Source organism: Somniosus microcephalus, chromosome 15 (assembly GCF_052327205.1).
Source record: "Somniosus microcephalus isolate GS21.2 chromosome 15, FLI_Smic_1.0, whole genome shotgun sequence".
Lineage (NCBI taxonomy): Eukaryota > Metazoa > Chordata > Chondrichthyes > Squaliformes > Somniosidae > Somniosus > Somniosus microcephalus.
In genome coordinates, this window is record NC_141001.1 from 65,261,253 (window position 1) to 65,288,029 (window position 26,777).

Genomic DNA, 26,777 nt, shown 5'->3' on the forward strand with positions numbered 1-26,777 from the left:
CCCCTCCCAGGACAATACATCCTTCCCGAGGTGCGGTGCCCAGAATTAAACGCAGTAATCCAGATGGGGTCGGGCCAAGGCTTTATACAACAGAAGCATAACTTTGTATTCCAACATTCCATATTCCATTTTATTTTTGTTTTTAAAATGGTGCACTAGCTTTTACTGATGTGTACCTGGACACCCAAATGCCTTTGCTCCTCTTGAGTTTCTAGTTTCTCACCATTTAGAAAATATTTGGTTTTATCTTTCTTGGATCCAAAGTGGATTACCTCACACCTCAGAGGTTGCTGGATAGCCAGTTATGCTATCTGGAGTGTGCTGTTGTATATGGCATGCAGTACTGGTTTCTGTACAATAGGAAGGAAGGAGCTGCATTGAGTAAAAGGTGGGCTGTTCAATTTGTATTGCAAGAGATTTGCAAATGGGAGTGATAAAATGAATCCAGGATGGGCAAAATGGTTTGCAGTGTCGATAAGGTCAGGCTATCAATCCATTTTACATGAGCATCTCTCACCTCCACATCGCCCCCCCCCCTTCCTTTACAAGTTTTGTATGGAGATCCCAATAGCAGACCAGAAATAATAGGTTTGTAGAACAAGTGTTTCTTGAACACATCAAATTACCACCTTGGAAGCAAACAATAATTTACAGTACTGAAATCTAAGAGGCTTTTACAAATTTGTACTAGCCTGCTTAGTTAGAAGGGATATTCCCATTTTGGGATGTTAACCAGCTTCAGATTTTTATTAGGACTTATTTTCCCTAATTATATTTACCTTAAATAGTCTCTACGACAGAGAATTAGATTTGCTTTTGTGTAGAGAGTTGATCCGACTTCTCCAAGGCGGCAGTCGCAACAGGCACATTTTAGACAATCTTCATGCCAGTATTTGTCCAGCGCCTTGAGCAGGTAACGATCCTTGATCTTGCGGTTGCAGCCAGCACAGCCTTTCTGCTTTCCTTTCGGCTGTACAGAAAGCATTGGTACACCTACAATTCAAGAGGAACTTTCAGTTAGAAAGATTTAAGTTTTAAATAATTCTTTCCCCTTTCCCCAAGCCTTCCGACTACAAGATCATTAGGACGTTTACTTGAGTAAGATATAAACTGTATAGAGACCAATTCTAGACCGGAATCAGTATTGTTACCTAGAGATTCTCCTGAATATTTAATCTACTTACAGAAGGGCTACCAAAACAGCCAGTCTTAGACTTTTTATAACTCCTTTCACGACCTTGGGATTTGAGTTTGTAAGAAGAGATGAATGAGCAACTCAAGTCATTTTTATGCCCCCATAATTGATTAATTATATTGCCTCCCACACTAAAATGCTCCATTCTACCACACTTTGCACATAGAAAAGTCTGTCTTTTCTAAAACACCTTTCATGACAACAGGATGTCCTAAAGCACTTTACAGCCAAAGTGCTTTAAGTGTAATCACTGTCTTAATGTAGGAAATGCAGCCACCAATTTGCACACAGCAGGGTCCCAGAAATAGCAATGCAATAATGACCAAATAATCTGTTTTAGTGGTGTTGGTTGAGGGATAAATATTGGCTGGAATCCCAGGAAGGACTCCCCTGCTCCTCTTCTAAATAGTGCCATGGGATCTTTTAAGTCCACCCGAAGGGGCAGACGGGGGCCTTGGTTTAATGCCTTAGCCAAGGACAGAACCTTGACAATGAAGTACTCCCTCAGTACTGGAGTGGGACTAGAACCCACAATCTTGGTGACTCGAGAGAAAACTATCGCCGAGCCATGGCTGACAATACTACAAGGCGGCAGGGAAGTCCTCAACTGCAGTAATGAAAGTAGGTGCCTGAGCCAAGTAGCTGACTTTAGGGGATGGGGATGTTATTTCAACATTTGCCAACAGTACCAACAAATCAAAATCAACTTTGAGAAAATGCAAGAGGCAATTTCTCAGTCTGATTTCAGGCACCATTGCAGGGATCCTAGTGTGCTACCCAAGCATACAACTGGAAAGAAAAGTCAAAATCCAATGTTCATTCATACCATTCCGATGAATGAAGTGGGTCATTTTTGTAAAGTTTTCAATTTCCAAGCAAACCCCAAGGGTCGAATTAAACCCAAAAGGTAGCTTTAGGGAAGTTGCCTATTGGCAGCTAAATAATGGGAGTTCTCCAATTGAAGATTTTGAAAGTTAACTTTGGCTACACAGAAGGAACTCAAGAGGCAAGAGAAAGCTCTCCAACTGCTCATTATTTAGGGCTTGACTGTCCCAGGAGCATAGTATAGCCAGTAGTCAGCTTTGCATGCCCAATTAAACATTGCTGACTGTAGAATTGAATCCAATTTGACATTTCTCCCAACCATCTAATGAAGTTGCACACCATAATGTGTGTCTATTAGAAACAGATCTGTATGTTTTCTTGTAAGGTTTGAAAGCAATTTCTAGTTTCAACATTTAATTTGGAAAGGAACTGTATGCAAAGACTTCTAGCACTACAATTGTGCATCGAACTACATTTAAGAAACAGGGACATGCTTCCACAGCACTAGATCAATGTTCTTCAGGTTTTCAATTCCTGTCAACGGGATAGATGTCTCCTTTTTATCATATAGGCGTCTGTCCAAGAAAAAAATCTTTTTAAAACATACCTCCTGTTCTCTTCAAAGCCCAGAAGGAACTAAAGCCAAAATGGAAAAGCCACAAGAGAGATGGAGCACAAGGCCAATTGAGTGGACCTATAGAATACAAACCATCAAATGCCAAGACACCAGTTTTCCATTTCAGGATCCATTTAATAATTAAGCATCAAGGAGTTTACTTCCAACTGATACGGACTTGCATTTAAAGCCATCTTTAGTATTACTGCTCACATGTCTAGTTATTCCAGCAGTAGCAATTGGCTCCAGATAAAAGCACAAGAAATTAACCAGTTTTCTACATGTAGTAGATAAAGTTCTAAGGAGATATTTGTAGCCAAGTTCAACCCGTAACTTGTGAAAAGTTGCCACCTTTTACTCAGCACAGCCAAACTTCACAATCTGCATAACAGTCTCAATGCCCAAGGAAATTTGAATTATCAGAACTTTATTTAGCAGATGAGGCAAGTCAGCTACAACACATTACATATTTTGAGGACTATAGTAATGTCAGTCCTACTTACTTTTTCAGGTTGAAGCTGGAAACAACATTTCAGCCAGCCAAGTATCTAAATCCATGAATAGATTACCATCTACAGGAAACTTTGTGCTATCCGGCACCGACAGGACGGAGCTGTTGCCGTTCCCTCAAAACTGCCGGACACACCATACCGAGCTTTTCAGCTCCGTATCTGACAACAAACACTGTTGCTTAGCAACAGCTTCTAAACAGTCGGCCCGTACCTTGGAAGCGTCTCGCTGAAGCTGTTGCTAAGCTAGAGACTTTGCAGAGCCTGACTGTTTAAAAAAAAAAGCCACGAGAAGAAAAAAAACCCTAACGAAACGGCTCCTGATTTAGCCTCCAGATAACAAAGTTTCCTGTACAAAGACTCTGCACATCAACATAAAAAAAGTCTGGGAATTATGAATTGGGTGCTAGGAAAAGCTTGACAAAAAGGCAAATGAACATCCCTTCTATTCAGAGCAGGAAATCACAGCCAGTCTACTGGGGAGTTTTTTTTTGGGGGGGGGGGGGGGAAGAAATTAGGTACACAGGATTCAGGAATTGCCATTGCATTGCAAAAGTCACTATTTTAATAAGGGGAGTGAGTGAGAAGCCAGGAAACTACAAACCTGTCAGTTTAACTCAGTTGTGGGGAAGTTACTGGAAACAGTTTAGAGCTCGGCCATTTAGGAGGGAATCAGGAAGCACTTTCAAAGTGTAGTAAAATTCTGGAATTCTTCCCCCAATAGGTTGTGGATGCTGGGTCAATTAAAATTCAGGTCTCGAGATTGATGCTTTTGCCTAACAATCTATCAATGGATATGGATCAAAGACAGGTAAATGGAGTGGAGGTACAGATCAGCCATGATCTGATTGAATGGCAGAACAATGGCTGAATGGCTTACTGCAGTTCCTATTATTTTGAACTTGGTTCTAGTTGGCTAGTGATCAAAATTCTTTGACTCAAGGTAAACACTTAGTAAATGCCTGTACCGGTATCTAGCATTTTCTGTATACAAGAACATGCAGTCATTCTTCCATGATGTCAACATTCAAGTCTAAAGTTCTCAATCTCTCAATGGTGGGTAAAGAGTCAAATGTAAAAGAAAAAGGGAATTCATTTTTGACTTGGCAAATCAAAGACTAAATACTAGAAATCTGAAATAGAGACATTGGCCCAGAAATTCAGGTCTCCACAGGTGAGTACACGGGGAACTCACCCGTAGGCCCAATGGAAGTGCCGGTTTTGTGCATGCAAGGGAAACCGGAACTTCCATTCGCTTGAAAGAAGGGATTCAGAGGTGGAATGCGTGCGCCAGAGAGGCAGCGCGTGCGCATTGAACTTACGTTTTTTTTCTCCAGGTTTTTCCGGGAGGGTAAGTCTCCAGAAGTTACACATAAAAAGCAGGCGCAAGGCCTGCTTTTAACAAGTGGTGAATTAATTAAAATTAAAACATTTTTTCCACAGGTTTATTTTTAAATACTTTAACGAAAAAGTAAGTTTTTTTAGCCCAGTTAGAATGTAATTAATTTTTTCAAACATTTAAATAGTTTAAAATAGTTATTTTATATAATTTATAGTTATTTTAAAAAAGTGATTTTTTTTATATTTAAAGTTTGAGATGTTTTGGGGCGTATAGTATTTATGGTTTTGACAGCTCTTCCTGTCAATTTTATGAATGGGCATTTCCCTGCTACCATTGGCTCTCCATGGCCCACGTGATCCCTGGGGATGCATCGATCTAACTGCACCCCTGGGATACGCAAGCACTGCGCGCCGGCCGTTGGAGCAGGCCCAGGATCGGAATCCCACGCGGGCCCACAGCTCAACGGCCGGCGCGCTAGGTAAGTGCAGGTCAGAGGCTTGCACCCGCGGGAAGCCTCCGACCCAAATTTCTGGGCCAAGATCTCTGAAAAGTTGGCTGACGGGTGTAACCCCATCTTTCTTTCAGTTGTTGACTTGTGCATTTCCAGTTGTTAAATTCAGGTCTGCCGTGGATCTCTTCAGGTTCAGTGGTCCATTCGTTCCTGTAAGTAGTCAGAGTGCCTTACACTGGAGAGTGTTTGTTAACATGGTCATATAGCTACTTATGAAATAAAATCCAGGGATGCAACCATTTGTGATCGGAACTGGATATTAGTGCCTTTCACATTTCTTCACTCAAGGTAAACTGCAAAAACAGTGATGCAAGACTTATACCAAATAAGTTGCTTTAACTCAGTGAACAGAGCAAGCCATCAGATTCAAGAAGGGTCCCAGACCTGAAACGTTAACTCTGTTTCTCTACAGATGCTGCCTGGCCTGCTGAGTATTTCCAGCATTTTCTGTTATTTAAGCTATCAGATTCACTTAGTTCAATCGCTACAATTTATCTTCATATCGAGATACAAAATAAACATGTCATGCTTCCCCACACCAATGGATTGTCTTACTTGCTAAAGGCTTCTTGCTATTCTCCAGCACTCAGATTCTTCCTCAAAGTAGCTCTTTCTCTTCACCTCCACCCACCCAGAAAGTGTTCAACAAACTAAGCCTCCATAGGCTTAATGTTTCAAAAGCCCATTTACCAAGACCAGCTTCCTCACATCTCAGCTCTTCAAAAATCAAAAGGATTTTCCAACATAGCAAAAAGTGGTGTCCCCCCCCCCAGCTGATTAACTGGACAAGTTGTGAATTGCTCATCTCAGAGAAAAAAAATATTTCTATTCATCATTAACTACTTGGTCCAGTTGCCCTTTATTTGCAAATATATATTCAAGCTTAATGCAATATTCTTAATCCTATTTGGATTGTTTTGACTTTTCCACAATGTGAGCAACATTTTCTATTCTTGTTCCAAGTGACAGGTGGCTTTCAAGTCCAGTTCTAAGGTGGTTTTGTTGGGGGGGGGGGGGGGGAAAGAGTATTTGTGGCAAGTGTTTTAGCAGTTCATTTTAAAATGTTTTGAAGTTGCAAGGGAATAGTGTAGATGTAATGAGTTAATAGATGACTTAATGGCCACTCTTCCAGCATCTATGGCTGTGCAAATTATATGCATCATACAACCACGATAATTTCCCTCAAATTCCACAATTTGACAGTGCCGCTGCTCTCCATTATAAAAAAATTATAGACGGTTGATTTCCAAATAAGTCAAAGGGATACTGGAGATTAATATTTCTCATGATCCTTGCACATTGCTTTTACCCACATTAGGATACTGTAACTGGTAATCTTCAATAAATCTAGTTCAGCATCTTGCAGTTAATGCACAAGAGTATATTTCAGAAGGTTATACTTCAGAATCAGAGGATCTGAACCTTTACTAACTGAACCTCCCCCCCGCCCCCCCACCCCTTGTAGAATGCAACAGTCAGTTTACCATAAATGTAGTTAACTTCCTTAAATTCATCAATTGAGCACAGCAAGTCCATTCCTAGCACTGGGAAATTCTACTACAGACTGGAGCTTCATCCCTCCTGCTTCCCCATCTCTGGGCCCTAGGGGAAATGTATGGTCCATTTCCCCATGGAAAGGAAGGCAACAGCATAAGAGGCCAGCTTCCCTGTAGAAGAAACTCGTGATGGCAGAGTCATCAGGACTCCCAACAGCCCCGTGGCATTCATGAATAGGAAAGGCTTTCATTGCAAGTGTGCAGGTGGTGTCAGACCAAAGGAAGAAAATGCAGGTACAATACCCCAGCAGCACCCGTGATGCCTTCAATTTGCACCAGTCCACAATACCAGTGCTATGTCAAGGAGCAGGCAAACTGGATGGATGGGTTGTTAGGGCACCAGAGCTACCTCAGCCTCCTTTGTAGTTAAAGGAAGATGATCAAGTAGGAATTGAAGCAACTGGATCCAGGCAAATGTCAAGTTCTGACTATTTTCAGGAAGAAGCGACCAAATAGTAACAAAAGCTGGAGTTCAATCTCTAAATTGATTGTGTTCTCGTCTAGATTGAGGTATAGCAGCCCATTTCCATTGACGTCCATGAAAGTTTTCATGCTGGGAGTGAGGGGAACAAAATTGCTTCTAGAGTACTTGAGTTGTGGGAGCCTACATTTCAGTATTGGCCATGTATGATGCTATACATGAATTTACAAAATTCAAAATTAATGAATGGAATCAAGACTAGAAATTAAATGCACAATAGTTACTGTTGGCTGCAGTCTACTGTAAGCACTTCAAGTTGAGGTCCTGGCATTGCTGTAGAAACCACATGCCTCTTAATCCATTGGATCTTAACTACAGAATTCCTACCATTTATGTATGGGTATTAGACGTCCTTCATTACCAAAGAATCTACCAACAAAATACGCAATTGTATTCTTCGGCAGCAACGAACGCGCCTATATTTCATTCCTCATTAGGAGCTGCTTCTCTACTGGTGAAGCAACAGGTAGAGTGGAGAACTGGCCTAATGAGAAGCTAGATGTTTAAAAACCGACCCATCCCCAGGTGATTAACCCAGTCTCCACTTTGCCACAGAATGTGGCTCATTAGAAATTCTACTAAAGTTGGTTTTAAGTAAGTTACACAAAAGGTCAATTTTGTACCTCCAATTGTGGCAGCATATATATTTAAATTGGTCCTTGCACATCCTGTGACCCATCCTCAAATACACTTATGCTGGATCTGCTGACAAAACTTTTCTACTTCAACAAGCGTGCAATAACCAAGTGCATTAGCAGTTTAAAATGTTACTGCTTCAATACATAGAGCTATATTCATGAATGAGTGGAGTAAAGTAATATTTTTGTAGTTGAGAAATGACAATGAATTTTGAAGTCAAGGTGTTAAAACTACACCTTCTGCAGCAATTATTTCATCTAAAATGATTAGAGGTGGTACATTAGGGCACCAATATAGTGCCATGAAGTGGGGGGAGGTGACATATGTGCGCAGATGAAGAGAGTTAGTTACATCATTGCAGAGGATTTGTGGAGCAGAAGCACAATCTTCAACTGTTTAGTTACCAGCTAATTTGAACAGGTTGCTCATCTTCTGCTGGCAAGTATAGAGAGCAAGAGGAGAAGATAACTCAAGGTAGCTGCCTTCAAAAAGTCGAAAATGCTGTATTTTAGTTTAAGCTAATCATTCCAGCACAACCACATTTCCAGCAAATTGCATTAAGCTGAATTGTAGATTGTGCACACCATCAGCAAGAATATATACAGTAACTCCTTGGATTATGCAAATTTTAGGTCAAATCATTTATTCAATAAGTGGGGACATAGCATTAGCAGAGAGAAAAAACCTAAAAATTGAGCCAAGTCACTTGTGGGAGCAGGTGTAATAGCTTTATTTGGATTCTCTATGCCTTGCACAAGAAGAAAGTTGCTTGTAACAGTGAAGCATACCAGAAACATCCTGTTACTATTCAAGCTGGCCTGCTAAACCATAGTGGTTATTTTATAATCAAATCTCTCATCTAAAATCGTATACTTGATATTTCTATAAAATGTGTGGCTGGGGTTCAAAAAACCTGAATCTGCCAAGAAAAGTGTCTTCTTACTTTGACGTGCAAGCCAGAGAAAGTTAGTGAACATTAGACGGAATCAGTTATGCTTTTAAAAATACCCCACAGTAATTGAGGCGTTTGTCCAAGTTGGTGTGGTATCTTGATCTGCTCACCAAAATATTCAACTGAGCCAAACAGAAGCCAGTAGGATAGTAAAAAGGTATCAGTAGCATAAAAGGGTTTGGATCTTTTAATCTAGATTTTAGTTCTGCTCTTAACAGCTACAAGCACAAGGAAAGAGCTATTTGATTATATTCTCTAATTTACAGACACAATTAACAAAGACTGCAGATCAAGAGAATTCTCTCAGTTAATGCAACTTGCAGGGTAATGATGTGGTTGGTGATGACCTTCAAATGAAATCAAGTTGGGGGAGCATGCACCACTTCTATCTGAATGACTCATACCAAGAAGGTTGCTGTACTCTTCAAAACACTCAAGCTTTTACCTTGCTAAATGCATGTTGAGTAGGTGTCATGTAGAGAACGCCATGTGCCATTAACGCTTGGAAGTTGGCAGTTTTTATTGTCAAGTGTCATTTTAGAATTACCTTTTGCATTCTTGCAAAGATCAATGATTTGAACTACGGACTTAACTATTAGCCCAGGTAGTTTCCATTATGCTCTGACTGCACATTTCCATTCAAGGCACTTTACACTACCTACTGCCATGAAAATTAGATTAGATTAAAACAAGGCCCAGTCTGCTTTACTAACTTTAAATATTACACCCCAGCCCCCAAAATCCATTTCACAAGTTCAATTTTATACCACCCCCCACTTAAGTTCCAATATTAGTTTCAAAACAGAAAATGGGTCACAACTGTAAAATCTAATTCCAACTATAAACAATCTCAATTACTGATGTTTTAAATAGTATAGGGGCAATGGGGTATTAATTACCAGGAGGATTACATCACAGCTTCCAAGACCACATTCCTTGAGGATGGATTGCAAAATCACTAAAGGACAATGAACATTGTTGCCAAAGATGTACCCAGCATACTGAACCAACTTAAGTGATCATTTGAACTTTAAGTAGTAAGCTACTTATTAGGAACCATCACGAGTTGATAATGCAGTAGTCTACTTTGTTTACTTCGCTCAGCAGTCAGTAATATCCACACAAGAATACAAGGGTAGATTCCCTCACATTCCACACCAGCAATGCAAGTGAACTCTGTTTAAACAGGAGCTAGGAGACTGCAGGCAAGGACTGTGTAAACAGGGTTGCCAGCCCTCCAGGAATTAAAGATTCATCTCCAAGACTCTGCTGCAAGCAGCTCAGGAGAAAAAACAAAATCAGGTTTTAGTGTTTTATTTTTCATTTTCTTTGAACACTTGTTTTAGTTCTAAAAAGATTGGGGATGGATTAAAAAAGGTGCTCGACAACAATTGAGTAAGGTAGTCTGGTACAGTGAGGATGGATGTGTGGAGTGACCAATGGTGGGGGGCGTGGGGGTGAGAGATGAAACCTCCAGAGATGCATCTAGAGCTGGCAACCCTGGTCAGACAAGTTGGCCTTCAGCCCATTTGATCCTACTTCCCACTTTTCCAGCTGGAGATAGTCATGTGCAGAGGCCTTGCAGAAAGTGTGCACGCATCTCAGAGGACCTGAAAATTGTATAAAAGTATTTCAATTGGCCCCAGGTGTGACCTACCAGCCGTTTGCCTTGTGGGTAAGACTATTGGAATTGCAGCACAGGAAAGCTTCATGTGCAAGAATGCTCTTGAAAACAATGCTGTTTTGGGCCAGTGGGAGTGGTTCCACAGTATTTTAGCCATTTCTGTAAATTCACATTTGTCCATATTTTTCTGGTGCAATTTGCATTGACACAATAGGTAGTTTTAAGAACCAGGCTAAAACGCCAATTACTAGCAGAAAGCCAACCAAGTTAAATATTTATGACAAGATACAGGGAACAGAAAACTCCTAATGCAAACTTTCTTGGGCACTTAGCTGCAAGGTGTTTTGTAGAGTCCCATGGTGGTTGTCAAGTCAAAGAACTGATTTTGATGTGCCCCAAATATATTATTTTCCAGTTGTAGCAAGATGAAAAGGCATGGCAAGGACATTAGCAGGCACCGAGCCTCAGTGCACACATCAACCATTAAGTCGTCAACTATCTGCAGGCCTTGGCACACATACCTGCCAATGATCAAGGACAACTGCTTCAACTTGCTCTGGAGGAAAGGTAATGCAGAGCTTTGTTTACTGCTTAAGACACCTGCAACCAATTGGTGACACAAGTCAAACAGTCATTCAATGCCATCACTGCCCCTCCAGGCTAGTACTCCATCAATATGCTGCCTAGATGCATCAAATGGGTGACGCATTGGTCAGTAGTTCCATCTTTCCCACGAAACAAAAGCAGAACAATGATGGGCAAGAGTACAGGGGGGGGTCATTGATGGCAAATACAGCTTCCCATCTCTGCTCTGTCACCACTTGCTCATTCACCTGTTTTACTGTGCCTCACCAGCTACCCTCTCAAGCATCTGTTGGGATGTGCACACATTCAAACTGGAGGAGGATTCGGGGTGCTATCTTGTTCTGGGACACTGCAATACCAACAGGTTGCTTGTCCAGGCCTACAATGACAAACAATGCAAGAGCAAGAGACACCAAATTGAACTGGTGTTGCAATAGAATGCGTGTAAAGTTCATTAAAAAAATGTTCTTGGGAGGTGGGCATCGCTGGCAAGGCCAGCATTTATTGCCCATCCCCAATTGCCTTTGAGAAGGTGGTGGTGAGCCGCCTTCTTGAATCGCTGCAGTCCTTGTGATGAAGGTACTCCCACAGTGCTGTTAGGGAGTTGCAGGATTTTGACCCAGTGACAATGAAGGAACAGCAATAGGTTTTCAACTTGGAGGGGAACTTGAGGTGGTGGTGTTTCCATGCACCTGCTGCCCTTGTCCTTCTAGGTGGTAGAGGTCATGGGTTTGGGAGATACTGCTGAAGAAGCCTTGGCGAGTTGCTGCAGTGCAGTGTGTACCATCTACAAGATGCAGACACATTGCACCAGTGGTGGAGGAAGTTAATGTTTAAGGAGTATTGCATCACACGCCTGACTTGTGCCTTGTAGATGGTGGAAAGGCTTTGGGGAGTCAGGAGGTGAGACACTTGCCGCAGAATACCCAGCGCCTCCGACCTGCTCTTGTAGCCACAGTATTTATGTGGGTGGTCCAGTTAAGGTTTTGGTCAATGGTGACCCCCCAGGATGATGGTGGGGGATTCAGCAATGGTAATGCCGTTGAATGTCAAGGGGCAGTGGTTAGAGATAGTTGTTGGAGATAGTCATTGCCTGGCACTTGTGGCACAAATGTTACTTGCCACTTATCAGACCAAGCCTGAATGTTATCCAGGTCTTGCTGCATTCAGGCATGGACTGCTTGTTTCTTTATCAGAGTTGCAAATGGTACTGAACACTGTAATCATCAGTCAACATCCCCACTTCTGACCTTATGATGGCAGGTGGGAGGGCAGGGAAGGTCATTGATGAAGCAGCTGAAGATGGTTGGGCCCAAAACACTGCCCTGAGGAACTCCTGCAGCAATATCCTGGGACTGGGATGATTAAACTACAACTATCTTCCTTTGTGCTAGGTATGACTCCAGCCAGTGGAGACTCTCGCCGCCCCCCCACCCCCAACCGATTCCCATTGACTTCAGTTTTACTAGGGCTCCTTGATGCCACACTCTGTCAAATGCTGCCTTGATGTCAAGGGCAGTCACTCTCACCTCTGGAATTCAACTCTTTTGTCCATGTTTGAGCCAAGGCTGTAGAGGTCTTGAGCAGAGTGGTCCTGGCGGAACCCAAACTGAGCAGCAGTGAGCAGGTTATTGGTGAGTAAGTGCTGCTTGATAGCACTGTCAACGACACCTTCCATCACTTTGCTGATGATTGAGTAGACTGATGGGACAGTAATTGGCCAGATTGGATTTGTCCTGCTTTTTGTGGACAGGACATACCTGGGCAGTTTTCCACATTGTCGGGTAGATGCCAGTGTTATAGCTGTACTGGAACAGCTTGGCTAGAGGCACAGCTAGTTCTGGAGCATAAGTCTTCAGCACGACAGCTGGGTTGTTGTCGGGGCCCATAGCCCTTGCTGTATCCAGTGCGCTCAGCCGTTTGATATCACGTGGAGCGAATCGAATTGGCAGAAGACTGGCTTTGGTGATGGTGGGGGCCTCAGGAGGCGGCAGATATGGATCATCCACTCGACACTTCTGGCTGAAGATGGTTGCAAACGCTTCAGCCTTGTCGGTGCCAAAGGCATGAGAAAGGAGATAAAGCACAAAAGCAGGACTGTACTAGGAGGAAAAAGAAAGCCTGTAGCTGCACTTCCTCCCTGAAATGGGAACTGTCCAGGATGACCTCCAGAAATGTGCCATGAGCTTCCAGTTAGGTTTGGCTCCCTGTGTATTATTTTGCTGTAGGAGCAGAGATATTAACAAGCTGAAGGAATACACTGCAATTGACACATCCAACATGTCCAACCTGCAGCACAATTGGGGTCAGCTAGTGACTATATGCAACTAGGCTGTGTTACAATCATTGCGTGTGAAGTTCTGAAGAGGTCAAGGCTTTTAATGGCATTGAAGGCTGAGAGCGCTTGTCTTGGACGATCAGTAAATATCGAGCCAGTTGGCATGCAATCTTGGGCCAGCTAACTGGTACTACTGCGTAGAATTACGTGACGGTTTCAACGAGGTGTGCCATCTTGATTTTTTCCCCCGGCACTGCTGGTTGTGTACACAGTATTAGCTGGCTACTTGGCCCAGACATTCAGCACTGCCGTCCTCAAATGGTATTCGAGCAACAGGGCAAACGTCCTTGTAATCACCTTGTGCAGCAGCATCTCCACTTTGCCAACCAACAGGGAGTCAGTTGCTGCACTACTCCTTAACTGCCCAAATATTTGCCTTGCCGCCACTTCTCTACCACCCTCTCCCCACCCAATAAAACCTTTGGCCAAGCAGACATTTAAAGTGCATTTTCAGTCTTTTAGAAAACAACTTGTACCCCATAATTACATTTACAGGACAACAGCCTTTTAATGTTGCAACCACTTAATTTCCCCTCAGATCCATAATGTACCCAAGTTTTGCCAACTGTAGATACAGAAGCAGAGATTTCTAGTAAGCACTCAGACTCTTCTCTGCCATGACGACACCAAGGCAAGTCTACTTAAACTTCATGGGAATCCAGCCAGCCATTTCCTTCATTCCCATTAGAAAATGAAGTTACAACCAAATTTTATGACATGGCAAAGTGCCTCCAAGGAGAAATTAAAAACATCAAAGTTCCCAACTTCAAATTGAAGTAGTCCCAAGATTATAGGAGTTGAAGACTCAAATTCAAATAATGTGCAGGAAAATGAATAATGTGCAGAAAAATGAAATGATCAGCAAGTTAGCAAACACTTCCACTTTAAAGAGCTCAAAACCATCCCAATCAGACAGATGACATCTCTACTGGCTTAAAAGTTAAGCAGACAGTTAAGCCAGATGTGCTTATGCCATAGTACAAAGTGATCTTCGAGTACCAATTTAGTGCCATGACATTGAAGCAAACATGGAGGCATGTATGTACCCAAGAAAGTCTAATTTCGAGCACAAATACCATTGAACAACATTCAAATGCATATACAAAACTAATGTGCTATATTCCCTTTCAGGTGAGATGGACAAATATAATCCTGATCCATTACTTTTATATCATGAAAAGTTTGGGCAATTTGGATCCAAGCAAGTTTTTCTGCCATGTACAAAATTTAAGTACAAGGTGTCATTTAAAATTAAACAAAACATAGGAAATGCCGGAGGAATATGTTACAAAAGGGTGGTAAGTATGTGGAACTGATTACTGCCATAGGTAGTGAAACAAGACACCCCAATAGCTTTCAAAGAACTAGACCAATAAATAGGTTTCTTGGAAACAGATGGGATTCAGGGTCAGCTAACTGGCAAATGGTACTACTGCGTAGGATAGATGGACCGAAGGTCTTGTAAAGGGAGGTTTTACTACATTAAAGGTGCTATGTAAATTGTTGCTGTTGATGCAGACACATCCTCTAGTTTCTTCAAAAATCTAAATGAAAGGGTACTGGCGTAAACCACCGTCAATAAAGTGATGAAAGCTGACATTTTTGAGTTTGAATGCTCTGCCCTGAAGGGGATGGAAAACTGTAGTGCAGTACAGCACCTCAAACTTACCTTTAGAAAATCTTTAGCAATCAACCTATTGCTCCTCCCCACACAAAGCAGCTGTAGATATTAAAACATCCAGGTAGATTACAATCACAACAAAGTCTTACACTTGCTATCTTCAAAGAAAGTATAAGGTCTATATAAGCCACTTTAATTGGTGCGACTACAGAATGCTGGTTCATGCCAAGAATGGAGGGCCAGTTAAAAGCAGCCCTTCTGTCAATAAACAAGCCATCTATGGCCATTCTTTACATTAAAGTTTGTACCGCTATTCTGAATTGAACAAAGTGGATCTAAATTACCTGCTGCATAATTATCCCATAATAAAGTATTTAATACACTGGCTTATGATCCAACCCCTCACCCCTGCAAACCCTAAACCTAGACATTAATGTCAGTGAATTCACATGGAACTAAAGGGGAGATGTACAGAGACACATGATTAATTCACAATTGAATGATGCAGCATCTTCCTGAGCAGGCATTTAACATTTCCATGGTAAGATTTGCTTGATTAGCACCTACAATAAGAGTGGAGAACAATAAAAGAGGATCAATAAGAGTGGAGAAACTTGCTTACCATCATATGTGCATTAAAAAATGGGGGCACTATTACTCCAATAGTCAAACTAGGAATTTGAGGTTTCACACCCCACATCCCAGAAAATTCACCCTTATGTAAAACCTGAGCTATTTGGCAACAACCCAACATTGCTAGGCCAAAAATAAAACCCATAATTCTGCAACTCCACTTAGTGTTCAACTTTTTTTACATATCGGCTCAGATCACATCCCAGATCATGAGAAATTCAAAGAGGTCCCAGGTTCTCATTACACAGTTATGTTACTATAGCAATGTGTAGCTGTGCAGCAAACCTGTCAATTAAAATACCATCCCACACAGCTGGTCATTGCTATTTTGATATGCCTGCTCCATCCAGGAATTTCCTGATATTCTTTAACAGATCCATGTTAAAAATCCCAGAATTTGATAGTCCCCAAAAAAGTCCCCCAAAAAGTCCATTTCTCAAGTGTAAAATAAAGGCCCCCCATTAAAATGCTATAATTTAACCAATGCTGTCTACAGTAAGTGGCATTTGTCCCCCCCTCAGTATCTACCCTCATTGCCTTGCCAAGGTTGTCCAATTAGGAGCAGCTCATGTGCGCCCAGAGAAGTGAATTACAACTGCCCAAGTTTTTTGTTTAGAATACTTAGCGGTCAAATATTTTGGCTGGACTCAAAGCACAAGGGCTGCATTCTTGTACTCCCATTAGAGTCTAAAATTCACATTTATAGTTTTTGACTAATCAGAAATATACCATTTTAAGCTTTACTTGTACACAAGCTGCATTCATTCATAAGTTAATACTAATGACATGGTTTGAAAGCCCTCCTTCCCCTCAAGTATGGAAGAGTACCAGTTTATAAGCAAATCTTGCTGCCAACCTGTTGGTTTATACAAACTTCAGTTCTGAAGAATGAGAACCCGGCACAAATTAGTGTAAAGTTGAAAAATCAACTTTCTAGAGTCTACACCAGATTGTCAGACTATTTTCAATTATTGCTCTCCATTTTTATTCCTAAATGCTACAGCAGTCCTTTTAAAAAAGTGAACATCCTTTGGCATTATATTCAAATTAAAAAAAAAAGCAACTGCACAAAACTAGATGTATGCAGATTTCAACAAGCTGGCCCTTAAGTGTTCACAAATCATTCTGCTTATTTGACAAATCCATCTACGTATTTAACTGGCCTTGTCTTGTTTCACCACTCAAGTTAGATCCAATTCATTTAAGAAAGGCTTCTACATTCGACAAATTTTGAAAATCCAATTTAAAACAAGTTTAATACAATAGCAACTTCACACAATGATCCTTTAATCCTTTTCACTGCAATCTTGATTTTACAGAGAACAAGTACTGACAGCACAAAAAAAGTGCTAAAGCAAATAGGATAATGTTCACTACTAGTGCAAATATCCAATGTTGTCAATCCAGAAAAACAATTGCGAAATTGGCCATATAGAGAGTTTTTCAAACCCGAATTCAATTACATGCAATAGAGTAATAGCTAAAAAAAAATTAAGTGATTCTAGCTCCCAAGCCATGGGCTACAACAGCTGATACACCCGAGAAGATTGAGATAAACCCCAATTCAAATTGAGACATTACTTTTGAAGCTGACAAACTAGCTGATTGGGGTTTATTGGCATAGAAACTAAACTTGCTTCTAAAAAGTTTTTAAATTCTGACCATGTAAATATGAATAATTCAAACTATGCAGGGGGGGGGGGGCAGGATGTGAGGGAAGAGAAGCAATTTGTAAAGAAAATACAGTGGCAAATGAAGAAAAAGGGGGAATTTGGCTTAGAGAAATTACTCAAGCTAAAGGAGGTATTCAGAGAAGTAATCTCAATTAGAAGTCAAGCTGTAGGAACTCAATATACTTGACAGGAACATTACTGTCCACTTTTAATGATATATACTATTATGTGAAAGGATCACCATAGCAACTCAAAACAAATAAAAGCAATTCTTAAATTTCTAAATACAAAAAGCACCCTGAAGCCCAGATTTTATTGCAGTGACTGCCAGCAATCTCGAAAGTATATTAGCATTTGCAAAGGTTTCAATCATGCACTTTATGAACACACACACACTACCAAACTGTCTGTTGATCAAAGCTAGCTCACAAGAGAACAAGATGGGCTCATAATTTTGTTCAGACTTGCCCCAAAAGGGCTCGATTCAGATGCACTGCAATAATCTCAATGTATTAAAGTTTATGACTGAGGGTAGTACTATTCTATGCAAAGTTACTTAAAGGAATTCAAGCTTAAAGCTATAGGTTAACCCTTCAGTGCTTACTGAAATTAAGGGTGCCCTCTAGTCAATTAAACTGCTCTGGTAAATGAGGGGCACCACATTTAGTTCCTGATCAAATTAGACAGAAGTGCTGATACACAATTCCTGGATGTTATTCACCCTTTTGAAGTCATTACCAGCTGAAGAATCAAGTTTTGCTGCAATCAAAATACCCAACTTGAAGCCAAACTGAAGGTCCTTTTACAGCTTTCAAAATACGTTTGCCAACATCTGTAAAAACGTAAATTCTAAATGTTGTGTAGAATGCAAGCCCACAAAGCACAGCGAGCTATTTTTGGAATCAGAAATCTGGACTTCAAGGTAGCCTCAAAAGGGTTAATACAAGTGTCAATAAAATATTTTGGCATAGTCCAAGGACCAAGTTCTCTTGTAGTCCTTTCAATTAGCAGGAATCAGTATTTGCTGCAGATTATGAATTTGGATAACAAATGACACTACATGCTGTGCTGTTAGTTGCACATGCTGTAAAGCGAGATGCTGCCATCAGTTTTGGAACCAATTCCGATCCATCACCAAAGCATCTTGCAGATCAAGTGCTCGCCATTTCAGAGTAGAGGGTCCACAACACCCTCTCCACTTTCAGCCTTTTAAAAAAGGTACACGCAGTACCAATAACACTGACAAAAATGTTACAAGAAAATCAGGATCACTTTCTAGTTGAACAGCTATTCTGCACCTTGCAATTACACTACATGAACATGCATTTAAAAAAAAAATAAACCTAATGCATACTGTAACTACCAAGCATTTATCCAATTGCTGCAATGTAAGCATTCTGTAGAACAGGATTTAAAACAGGACTCATTGCTAGATACAATGCTGAACCATGCCCCACCAGCTTGCTAAAAGAGTGAAAAAAATTGTAAAGTATTCTATACATGTACACACAACTATGCAATGGTTTAACAAGTCCCTGAAATGTTCCTCACGACAGAAGTTGCCATATTCTCACAGATTGACACATGCAAACATTCCTTCAAGAACTCTGCCCACAAGTTCTTAATGAAGCAGGTCCAGCAGTTCACATTTAGTCAAGTGATTTTAAATAAGTTATAGCTTTAACAATTTATAAACCTTTTGAAATTGGGATCGACTACTTTTCAAACTAGACGACCACTATTTCAGAATGCATCTGCAAGCAAGGCAGCCAAAATAATCCAACTCTTTAAATCGGGTGAAACCCTACATTACATTCTCTTATACTGGTTACCATTACCATCAGAATAATTGATTCACCAATATGACCCCTTTCATGGAGGTATATTTTGGCAAATTAGTAAGGAGTATTGAGGTAGGGAAGGAGAGAGAAAAGGAATAAAAGGGCCATTTAAAATACTGATTATTTCTAGATAAAAGTTGCACTTTCATGGCTGTAATTCACACAGCCAGTTCCACTTTTATGGCAGCCTGAGCCTATCCCTGGTTGGTTAGTTCAGACTATAAAATGAAAAAAATGTACCTGCCTATTACAAATCAAAGGCAGGACAAAAGCAGCTTTAAACTAGCATCTCAAATTGAGGAAGGGTAGAGATAGATTTTGTTAAAAACGTGCAGTTATAATGCTTGCAGATATAAATTGGCGTAAAATCTCTTCAACTTATTTGGTATTTTTAAAAAAAACAACCAAGCATTACTATCACAACTAAGTTCAACAAGCAGAAAACAACAGGGTGAAAGAAATGTTCAGCTATTACTCACAATGACTGGTTGAACCCAGCAAGCAAAGGGTGAAGCTTTTAGGCAATAAACAGCAGGTGATCGCGCTCTTCTGGAAGTCCTAATGCTACTAAAAGCCACTCTCGGTGTACTGTAATTGGGCTTCAGTAGTTAATGTAGTATTGACTGCATTATATGGCCCTGTGTATCCTCTTTTACTAATGCCATTTGTATCGCCTTTGTACATTTACCATATTGCTTAGCCAATATCTGTTAAAAGCAATCCAAATCATGAATCATACACAAAACTTTTAGCAAGACAGACATCCAAAGCAGGAAATTTACAGTTGACTTGGTACATAGTCCATTTAGGGAAGCAGGATTTAATAGGGCTGACTAAACTGTCTTTTTTTTTTGTTATGGTTTTCATCAAGAATTACAACTTATCAAAACACAAAGCAGGCCACCCTCTTCATTCTCACCGATTTAACCCTACCAACACTCGGGTATAGGGTGACTTTTCCACATTGCTATTCATTATACACTAAGGCTAATGGATGCAAACACGTTCAAGATGGGCTATATGTCCTCAGTTATCCTTGACGCTCATGTCAAGAGACCGGGGGGGGGGGGGGGGGGCAAAGACGGAAATATTTTTCACATCAAGTTCTTCAGTCTTCAAAGAGTTAAAAAGAGAGTCGGCTCACTTCGCTCGTACCGACGCGAGTATAGCAGGAAAACAGACGCCTCAAGTCCCAGATTAAACCCAATCATTTTAGCATAAGAGTTGATGACGATACATGATAGTATTTTATCTAAAATTTAAAAACACATGTTTGTCCCAGTAGTCGAAATGTAAAAGGAAATATACAGCGGTAAGGGAGGACAGCACGAAACGCTTTTTTAAATACAAGAGGATTGGAAAGTAATTGTGTTAATTGTGTCAATTTCATCTCCGTAGCAACGGGGCAAGCGCCAGCCAGCAACTGATCTGGGGGGGAAACACAAGGACAGAACTGGCTTCAGTTGCTTTTTATAATCCACGATAGGAAATTAAAAAGCTTGAAGCATCTCGATATCCCCATAATCCGATTGCTAATTTATATATATGTATATAAAACCTAAAAGCAGCAGCAGCCCGTGAATTCATTGCTGTAACTTTCAGAGAACTAGCGGAACAAAAACAATTACATCATTTTAAACACACGACACTTCGACTTTTATATGCAAGATTTGCAGCACTGTGGTCGGGGGAAACTACATCAGGACAAGGGGGCACAGTACAACAGCAAACCACCATCACACAAAGTGAAATAAAATAGAGTGTGAGTGAGGAGCAGAGGGAGGGGGACGGGGGACAAACAGCACGTAGAAAGAAATGGAGCAATTTATTTTGTACAAGGACCGGGAAAATATAAAGCTCCAGAAGCGATTAGAGTTCGAGGGTCCGATAAGGGAGATACACAAATCGGAACAGAAAAGACGCAATGTTTGTACACGGCCGACATAAATACGACAGGGGGCATGTGAAAAGCATGTAGGAGAATAGGGGAAAGAATGGTATAAACAGAGCCTGAAAGTGATCACATAAACCGCTTCTACCTTCACTCAGTCGCCGATGTCGGTTATATTTTTGGCTGTTCCGATATCGCGGCAGACAGACCCCGTTAAGAGAGAGAGAAAAAAAATAAAATTCGAAGATCGCGTCTCACCTTCCTCCTTGTCAAGCACCATCGTCCTCTGGATGCAGCGGAGTCCGGGGCACGGCGCTCCCTCCTCGGCTTCTCCAGCCAGCGAGACTCGGTGGCTGAGCTGCTGACTATCTTGCCTTTGAAGATAGAGAGAAACCGCGACAACCGACCTCTCTCGGTTAGTGAAAACTACAACAGTCACACACCGTCAATGATGGTTACCTAAAAATTGCACTAAACCGCTCTCAAAAGCCAGCAAACCACGACTACCAGCTTTTTCCTCCAATTTATGTGGTTCTGTACCCTTTAGGGTCCCTGGCTGGCGAATAAATGCACACATTTCCCAGTATTCCTCAGGTTCCCTGGTTAATTAAATCAATTCATTATGCTCAGATCTGATTAGCAGACCCCGAATCAATTATTCAATACACAAACATAATTGCCTGTGCCAGAGGTGTCTAAGTTTTAGCTTATTTAACTCCAAGGACACTAATTACCCCTAGGGCAAGGGAACTTTTCTCATTAATTCTGACAAATACAAAAGCCCATTTAAGGAGTGTGCGTGGTTGGCTCACAAAGGGAACATTCTGTAACACACGTGCATTTAGCAATGGAGATCGCAAGAGAGAGAGAGAGAAGGGTTTGTTATTAATTTATAAATGGGTAACCTTATTTCTTGCAAAGATACAATGGCGAGCCACCCTCGAATCCTTTATTAAACCTTGAAGGAAAGTGGGACTGGAGGAAAAAAAAGGGAGGGGGGAGAAAGAGATAATTAAACTGTGGATTCCTACCGATCTTTTAATGAAATGACAGAACAGCGGTCAGATCCAAGATCGACCCCCCCCCCTCTCCCTTTTTAACATTCAATCCAACTTTAATCCTAACTATTAGGAATTAGGCATGCAGAGCTGTCCAGCTACAGTTCTAAATTACAATCAAACGGTTACCAATTACACAAATTATTGACGGCAGATTCTCTTTTCAACTGCAAATTAAGGCTATTAAGAAAGCCTTTTTTAATGCAAAAGTGGCTAATTAACCAACGGATGGGAAATCTGCAGCCCAGATATCAAAAAAGTGCTCTGTGCACATTGCGGAAACACAAGGGAACCAATTAGTTTAATTATCAAAACAGCTAATTAAAATTGCACAGTTCCTAATTAGTTCTTTGCTTTTTCCTCTAATTGACAGGATGGAGATAAATGGGCAGCCGATGAAAAAAAGAGAGAAGGAAAACAGAGAAACTCTGGTTGAATATTTATGCTGACTTTATCTCGGTCTGTGTGGCAGCCTTGAAACTGGGAAATTAATGACCTTAATTCCCAAACTCTTTTACTCTAACTGCGCTCCCCTCTGCGTTCCCTAAGCATTCAGATTTTTATGTGTCCAGCCACCCCGCCAACAATTTACACGGGAAATCAACGCGCTGGGAGGTGGGGAGGATCCAACAATTCACGGCCTAATATGACAGTTCCCAGTTAAAGACACAGGGCCCTCTTTGTACCTTACATTTAACAGCTGCCAGAAATCCGATCTTCATTACATTCTCTTTGAACCCCGTTTCTGGTTGTTGCGATCTTCGTTGTGACTTCTCATCACTTTAATTAAACAGGCTCTTCTTTTCAAGACCTGGGGAGGGAGAATCGCCACAAATTCTCACAAGTGATGCGACGATTTTTTTTTTCGCGACCAGATGTATTTTGATACAAATTGCACTGTCGTATTGCAGAGCTAGACAAAACAAAAATATTACCAGGTACTTCTGAATGTAGACTGTCCACCCAAGGAGGCTGCTACTGCTGTAAGAAGCGTTTAAATGAAGAGCAACGTTATTTAGTAGGGCTCCAGCCTAAATAGTTACCAATATTGAAGGGATGGAGACAGTGTTTTATGATGTTTTTTCAAGTCATAAATAAATTCCCCGTCTTTAAGAGGTATGTATGAGGTTTGCTTTCTGCTCCTTATTTTCCTAACATTTTTGCCTGCTCTCCACCCCATATTAACCCCATTACCCCCAATGGAATGGCAATGAAAATGGGACTTGCTGTATGGGAATTGCAGGTGGGATCACTGAAGTCTTTTGGAAAACCAATGGTTTACAGTGACTGAATTAGTAAAATGTGATTGTTATTGTGTGGGATTCTGAGATTTTAAATAAGCCTTTCGAGAGTCACATTTTGCAGTGCTATCCATTTTCTGTGAACACCACAAATTAATTGCACTGCTCATTGAAGAGGTGTTACATGGATTTTTTCACATGAAGAATATTTGATCTACAAGTCAGATACTCTGCATGTGAAAGCCACTTTTATCCACTTTCTGCAGCTCAATTCCTATCTAAAATATCTAACTAGTTGGCCAAGATAATCAGGATTTTGGTGCACTCAGCATTCTAAATTGCTAATAATTAACTGGCATTGACTGACATTTTGCTAGTAGTAATTTTTCTTTATACAACTGGTGTTTTGTTAATCTTAAAGATAAAAAAGATTTTATCATACATTATTAATTAGTATGATAAGAAATGATCACATCAACATAACTGGTATTACTTCTCCCTCTCCACTTAGTAATGTAAGTCTCCCATTTCAGGTACTGTATGGCAGCAATACCACTCAATGGCTATATGGAATCGCAGCAGCAAAACGCTTTTTCCATGTAGCAGATTATGGAGATTTTGCTACATATTCACAATTTTACTTTGTGTTTCACAATGGAGAAAAATATGTCTGCACAATTCACTCAAGAAATTAGTAATAATGGGGCTTGAAATAATCCTGTAAATTTCAACTTCATTCCTTGAAAACAGGATTTTGAGGATGGGGATTATTCACATCTAGAGGAAAAAAAGAGGCAGCCAACTGATAGTGACATTGAGTATTAAAGTATCTTCTTTGTTTGTAAAGAAAAACCCATTAAAAGTAAGGAGATATAATTAAATGTTATTGTAAGCAAAATTATCTCCATATCTGTTGTATAAACAATTGGTGGAGAGATCAGTAACCAGTTTATTCCATTTTTCAGAACTCACTCATGAAAGTTAGTATTGCCTTCTTCACTCACTGGATCCCATTGTTTATCCTCAATTTATGAAAATGTGTTAGTTAAAACATTGCCACCACATTTTATTGTACTCTTTTGTGCTAATAAGTAAACTGTCACTTAAAACATTAAAGGAACCTTAATAAATTAAATTAAAATTCCATAACCGGTGGTGATAATGCACTCCAGTCCCTGCGGACCCACCTGTCTTGCACACCAGTCCCTGCGGTGCCCACCGGTCGCGGAAGGTCTCGAGCATGCCGGCGTAGTGTCACATGAAACTTACTGCACCATGTCAATCAAAATGGGGAAGGCTTTTTGGGCCAAATGCCATTTTTGTGTGTCTAAAACTTTCTATGCGTCATGTATTAACATGACAACGGATATACTCCCTCCAAATGGCCGCTGAATGAATTATACACAAGGGTATCCAGTTTGGTTTAGTTGGTAATAGTCTCCGCTGAGGCATAAGGCTGTGGGTTCCAGCCTTAACCAATCCAAGACTTGAGCCAATGCAGTACTGAGTGATTGCTGCACTGGTGGTGGAGGTACTGTCCTTTGGACAAGCTGCTAAACTGAGACCCTTTCTGCCTGTTCTAGTGGTTCAACAAGATTCATGGCACTATTTTTTCTTGAAGGCAAACAGGGAACCCTGGTCAACATTCCTCACTCAATCAACACTACCAAATACAGATTAACCAGTCATTTATCTAATTGTTTGAGATCTTGCTATGCACTAAATGACTGCCATTTTTGCCAACATAGGAATGTACAGGACTGGAAAAGACTATTTAGGGTCCATCTAGCTGCTCTGACTGACATGACAATAGTACTTCCAAGTAATTCATTATTATATAATGAACAGATGCTATGTAAATTCAAGGCTGTAATTTTTTAATTGGAACAACTTATCTCTGACTGACACATGCATGACTTATATAATGGTTTGTTACATATAATTTAGTTTTTATATAGTTTTCAGCAGTGAATTTCTAAATGTTTTAGTCTTTGTATGAAGTCACAGCTAAATATTTGCACCAGCTTCATGATTCATTTATGACAAAAGTAAAGGTAATGCCTGACCCCAACTAGGTAAATTTTCAATATGGCAGCCAGTCATATCAAAAATGTGGTAAGAGGCAATGCAGATGAAATAATCAGGCCATTTTCTAAATGTATAAATCATATTAAAATGAAATTAGCAAAATTTAAATCAATTATATCTGTATGAACAGAATACACAATGTGGCCCATTGTAGTCCCTGGTTTATTCCCCATGTGACAACGGTGTTCATAACGCATATTCACCAAGGAATTCTTCTTACTTCTACACACAGAATAAACTGCATATTTCACATTGTGTATCCTTTGGTTTATTACTGTCCACTTGCTAAGTGGAATGCAGGCTGTGATTATTGCAAAAAAATATCATTGACAGTTTTACCTGCAGTGACTCTGCTATGAATCTTTTCAGCTACCGTCAAGGCTTGCAGGGTTTCCTCAATTTAACAGTTGGGAGACTGGTGAAGTGACACCACCCACACCGGCACTTTGTGCTGCTTGAAGACATGTGGGACAGACAAAAGGCATTGGAGTCACACACAAAGACACTGCTGTAACATCGTACTAACTGAAATAAAACCTATGGCCAGTGGAATGTCACTTGCTATTGGTAGGTCACCTTTGTGAGGCTATTTCCCTAGAAATATGGATTAATACTGGATTCATTATGAAACGTTTCTAGTAATTAACTTTGAACTCCTAGCACTCGAGTAAACGATTATTAGAAAAATTGCATTAGAGCACAATAAAACTCAAGAACTATATGTGGGTCAGTGATTTTACATAAAGGGAATGAATGGAAAATGATTTGGTGAAATGGAATTCTACAGCTGAATCAGAATCATGTTAGGATCAGGCAAGTGCTTATCTGGAATTGACTGTAACCAAGTGAATGTACAGTAATCAGGCGAATGTTTCAATGAAACTCAGATTTATTTTTTGTTTATTTTCCAGAATGCCAAAGTATGTTAGGATTCTGTCTGTAACAGTTGTTTGTGTATATTTCATCTCTGCAGTTATTTGAATTCCCTGGGAACTTAGAAAAATAAAAACTACACATCCAGTATCAGCTACAAATAAATATCATATGATTAAGGGTTTGGTCTCCTTCTTGCGCACAACGACTTCTTAATTCTAATTCAGCTAATTTTGAATTCTCTCTACTGCAGAATATAGAAATATTTAGACAATTTGGCCAGAAATAGACTGCTGTTTTTCTTTGAGGGACATTATAAAATATAGGAAAAATAAAGTAGGCATTAAAGAATACAATTGGTACTATTTCATTTTCCTCAAAGGATAGGCCCAATAGTGTTGATGAATAGTATTTTCACCGATAAAGTAAGAGAAAGCATACGGTAGATGTACTGGAGTATTTTCATACTAACCTGACAATATGGTTAAAATTCAGGGCTGGATTTTGTCAATGGGGCGGGACTGCTGGTTGTCAGGTTTCAGTCCCGCCCCCAATGATGTCCGGCCAACCCACGCTATTTTCCCTTGATTGACCTTGTTAAGCCCAACCTGCGGGCTTAGCTGGCCAATTAAGGGAAAGCCGGTGACAGAGGACGTCACCGTATGACATTTCAGCTGTCAAAAAT

The 26,777-nt window shown here is 40.5% G+C and overlaps 1 protein-coding gene across 6 annotated transcripts in view; it reads right to left on the reverse strand.

The window, feature by feature from the left end:
• The window catches only part of lmo1 (LIM domain only 1), a 40,281-nt gene extending 17,500 nt beyond the window's left edge, over window positions 1-22,781 (reverse strand). The window contains exons 1-3 of one of the 6 annotated variants that reach the window (XM_086007916.1): window positions 22,582-22,781; window positions 21,091-21,206; window positions 780-993 (exon numbers count right to left, since the gene is read on the reverse strand). In XM_086007916.1, coding sequence (XP_085864042.1) covers window positions 780-993; window positions 21,091-21,206; window positions 22,582-22,583 — 332 coding nt within the window. In that variant the 5' untranslated portion in view covers window positions 22,584-22,781. Of the gene's footprint in view, window positions 1-779; window positions 994-14,842; window positions 14,894-19,420; window positions 19,649-20,980; window positions 21,002-21,090; window positions 21,732-22,581 lie in introns of those variants that run through there. The other 5 variants (XM_086007919.1, XM_086007917.1, XM_086007918.1 and 2 more) reach the window with 5 other exon arrangements.
• Window positions 22,782-26,777: the final 3,996 nt, after the last annotated feature.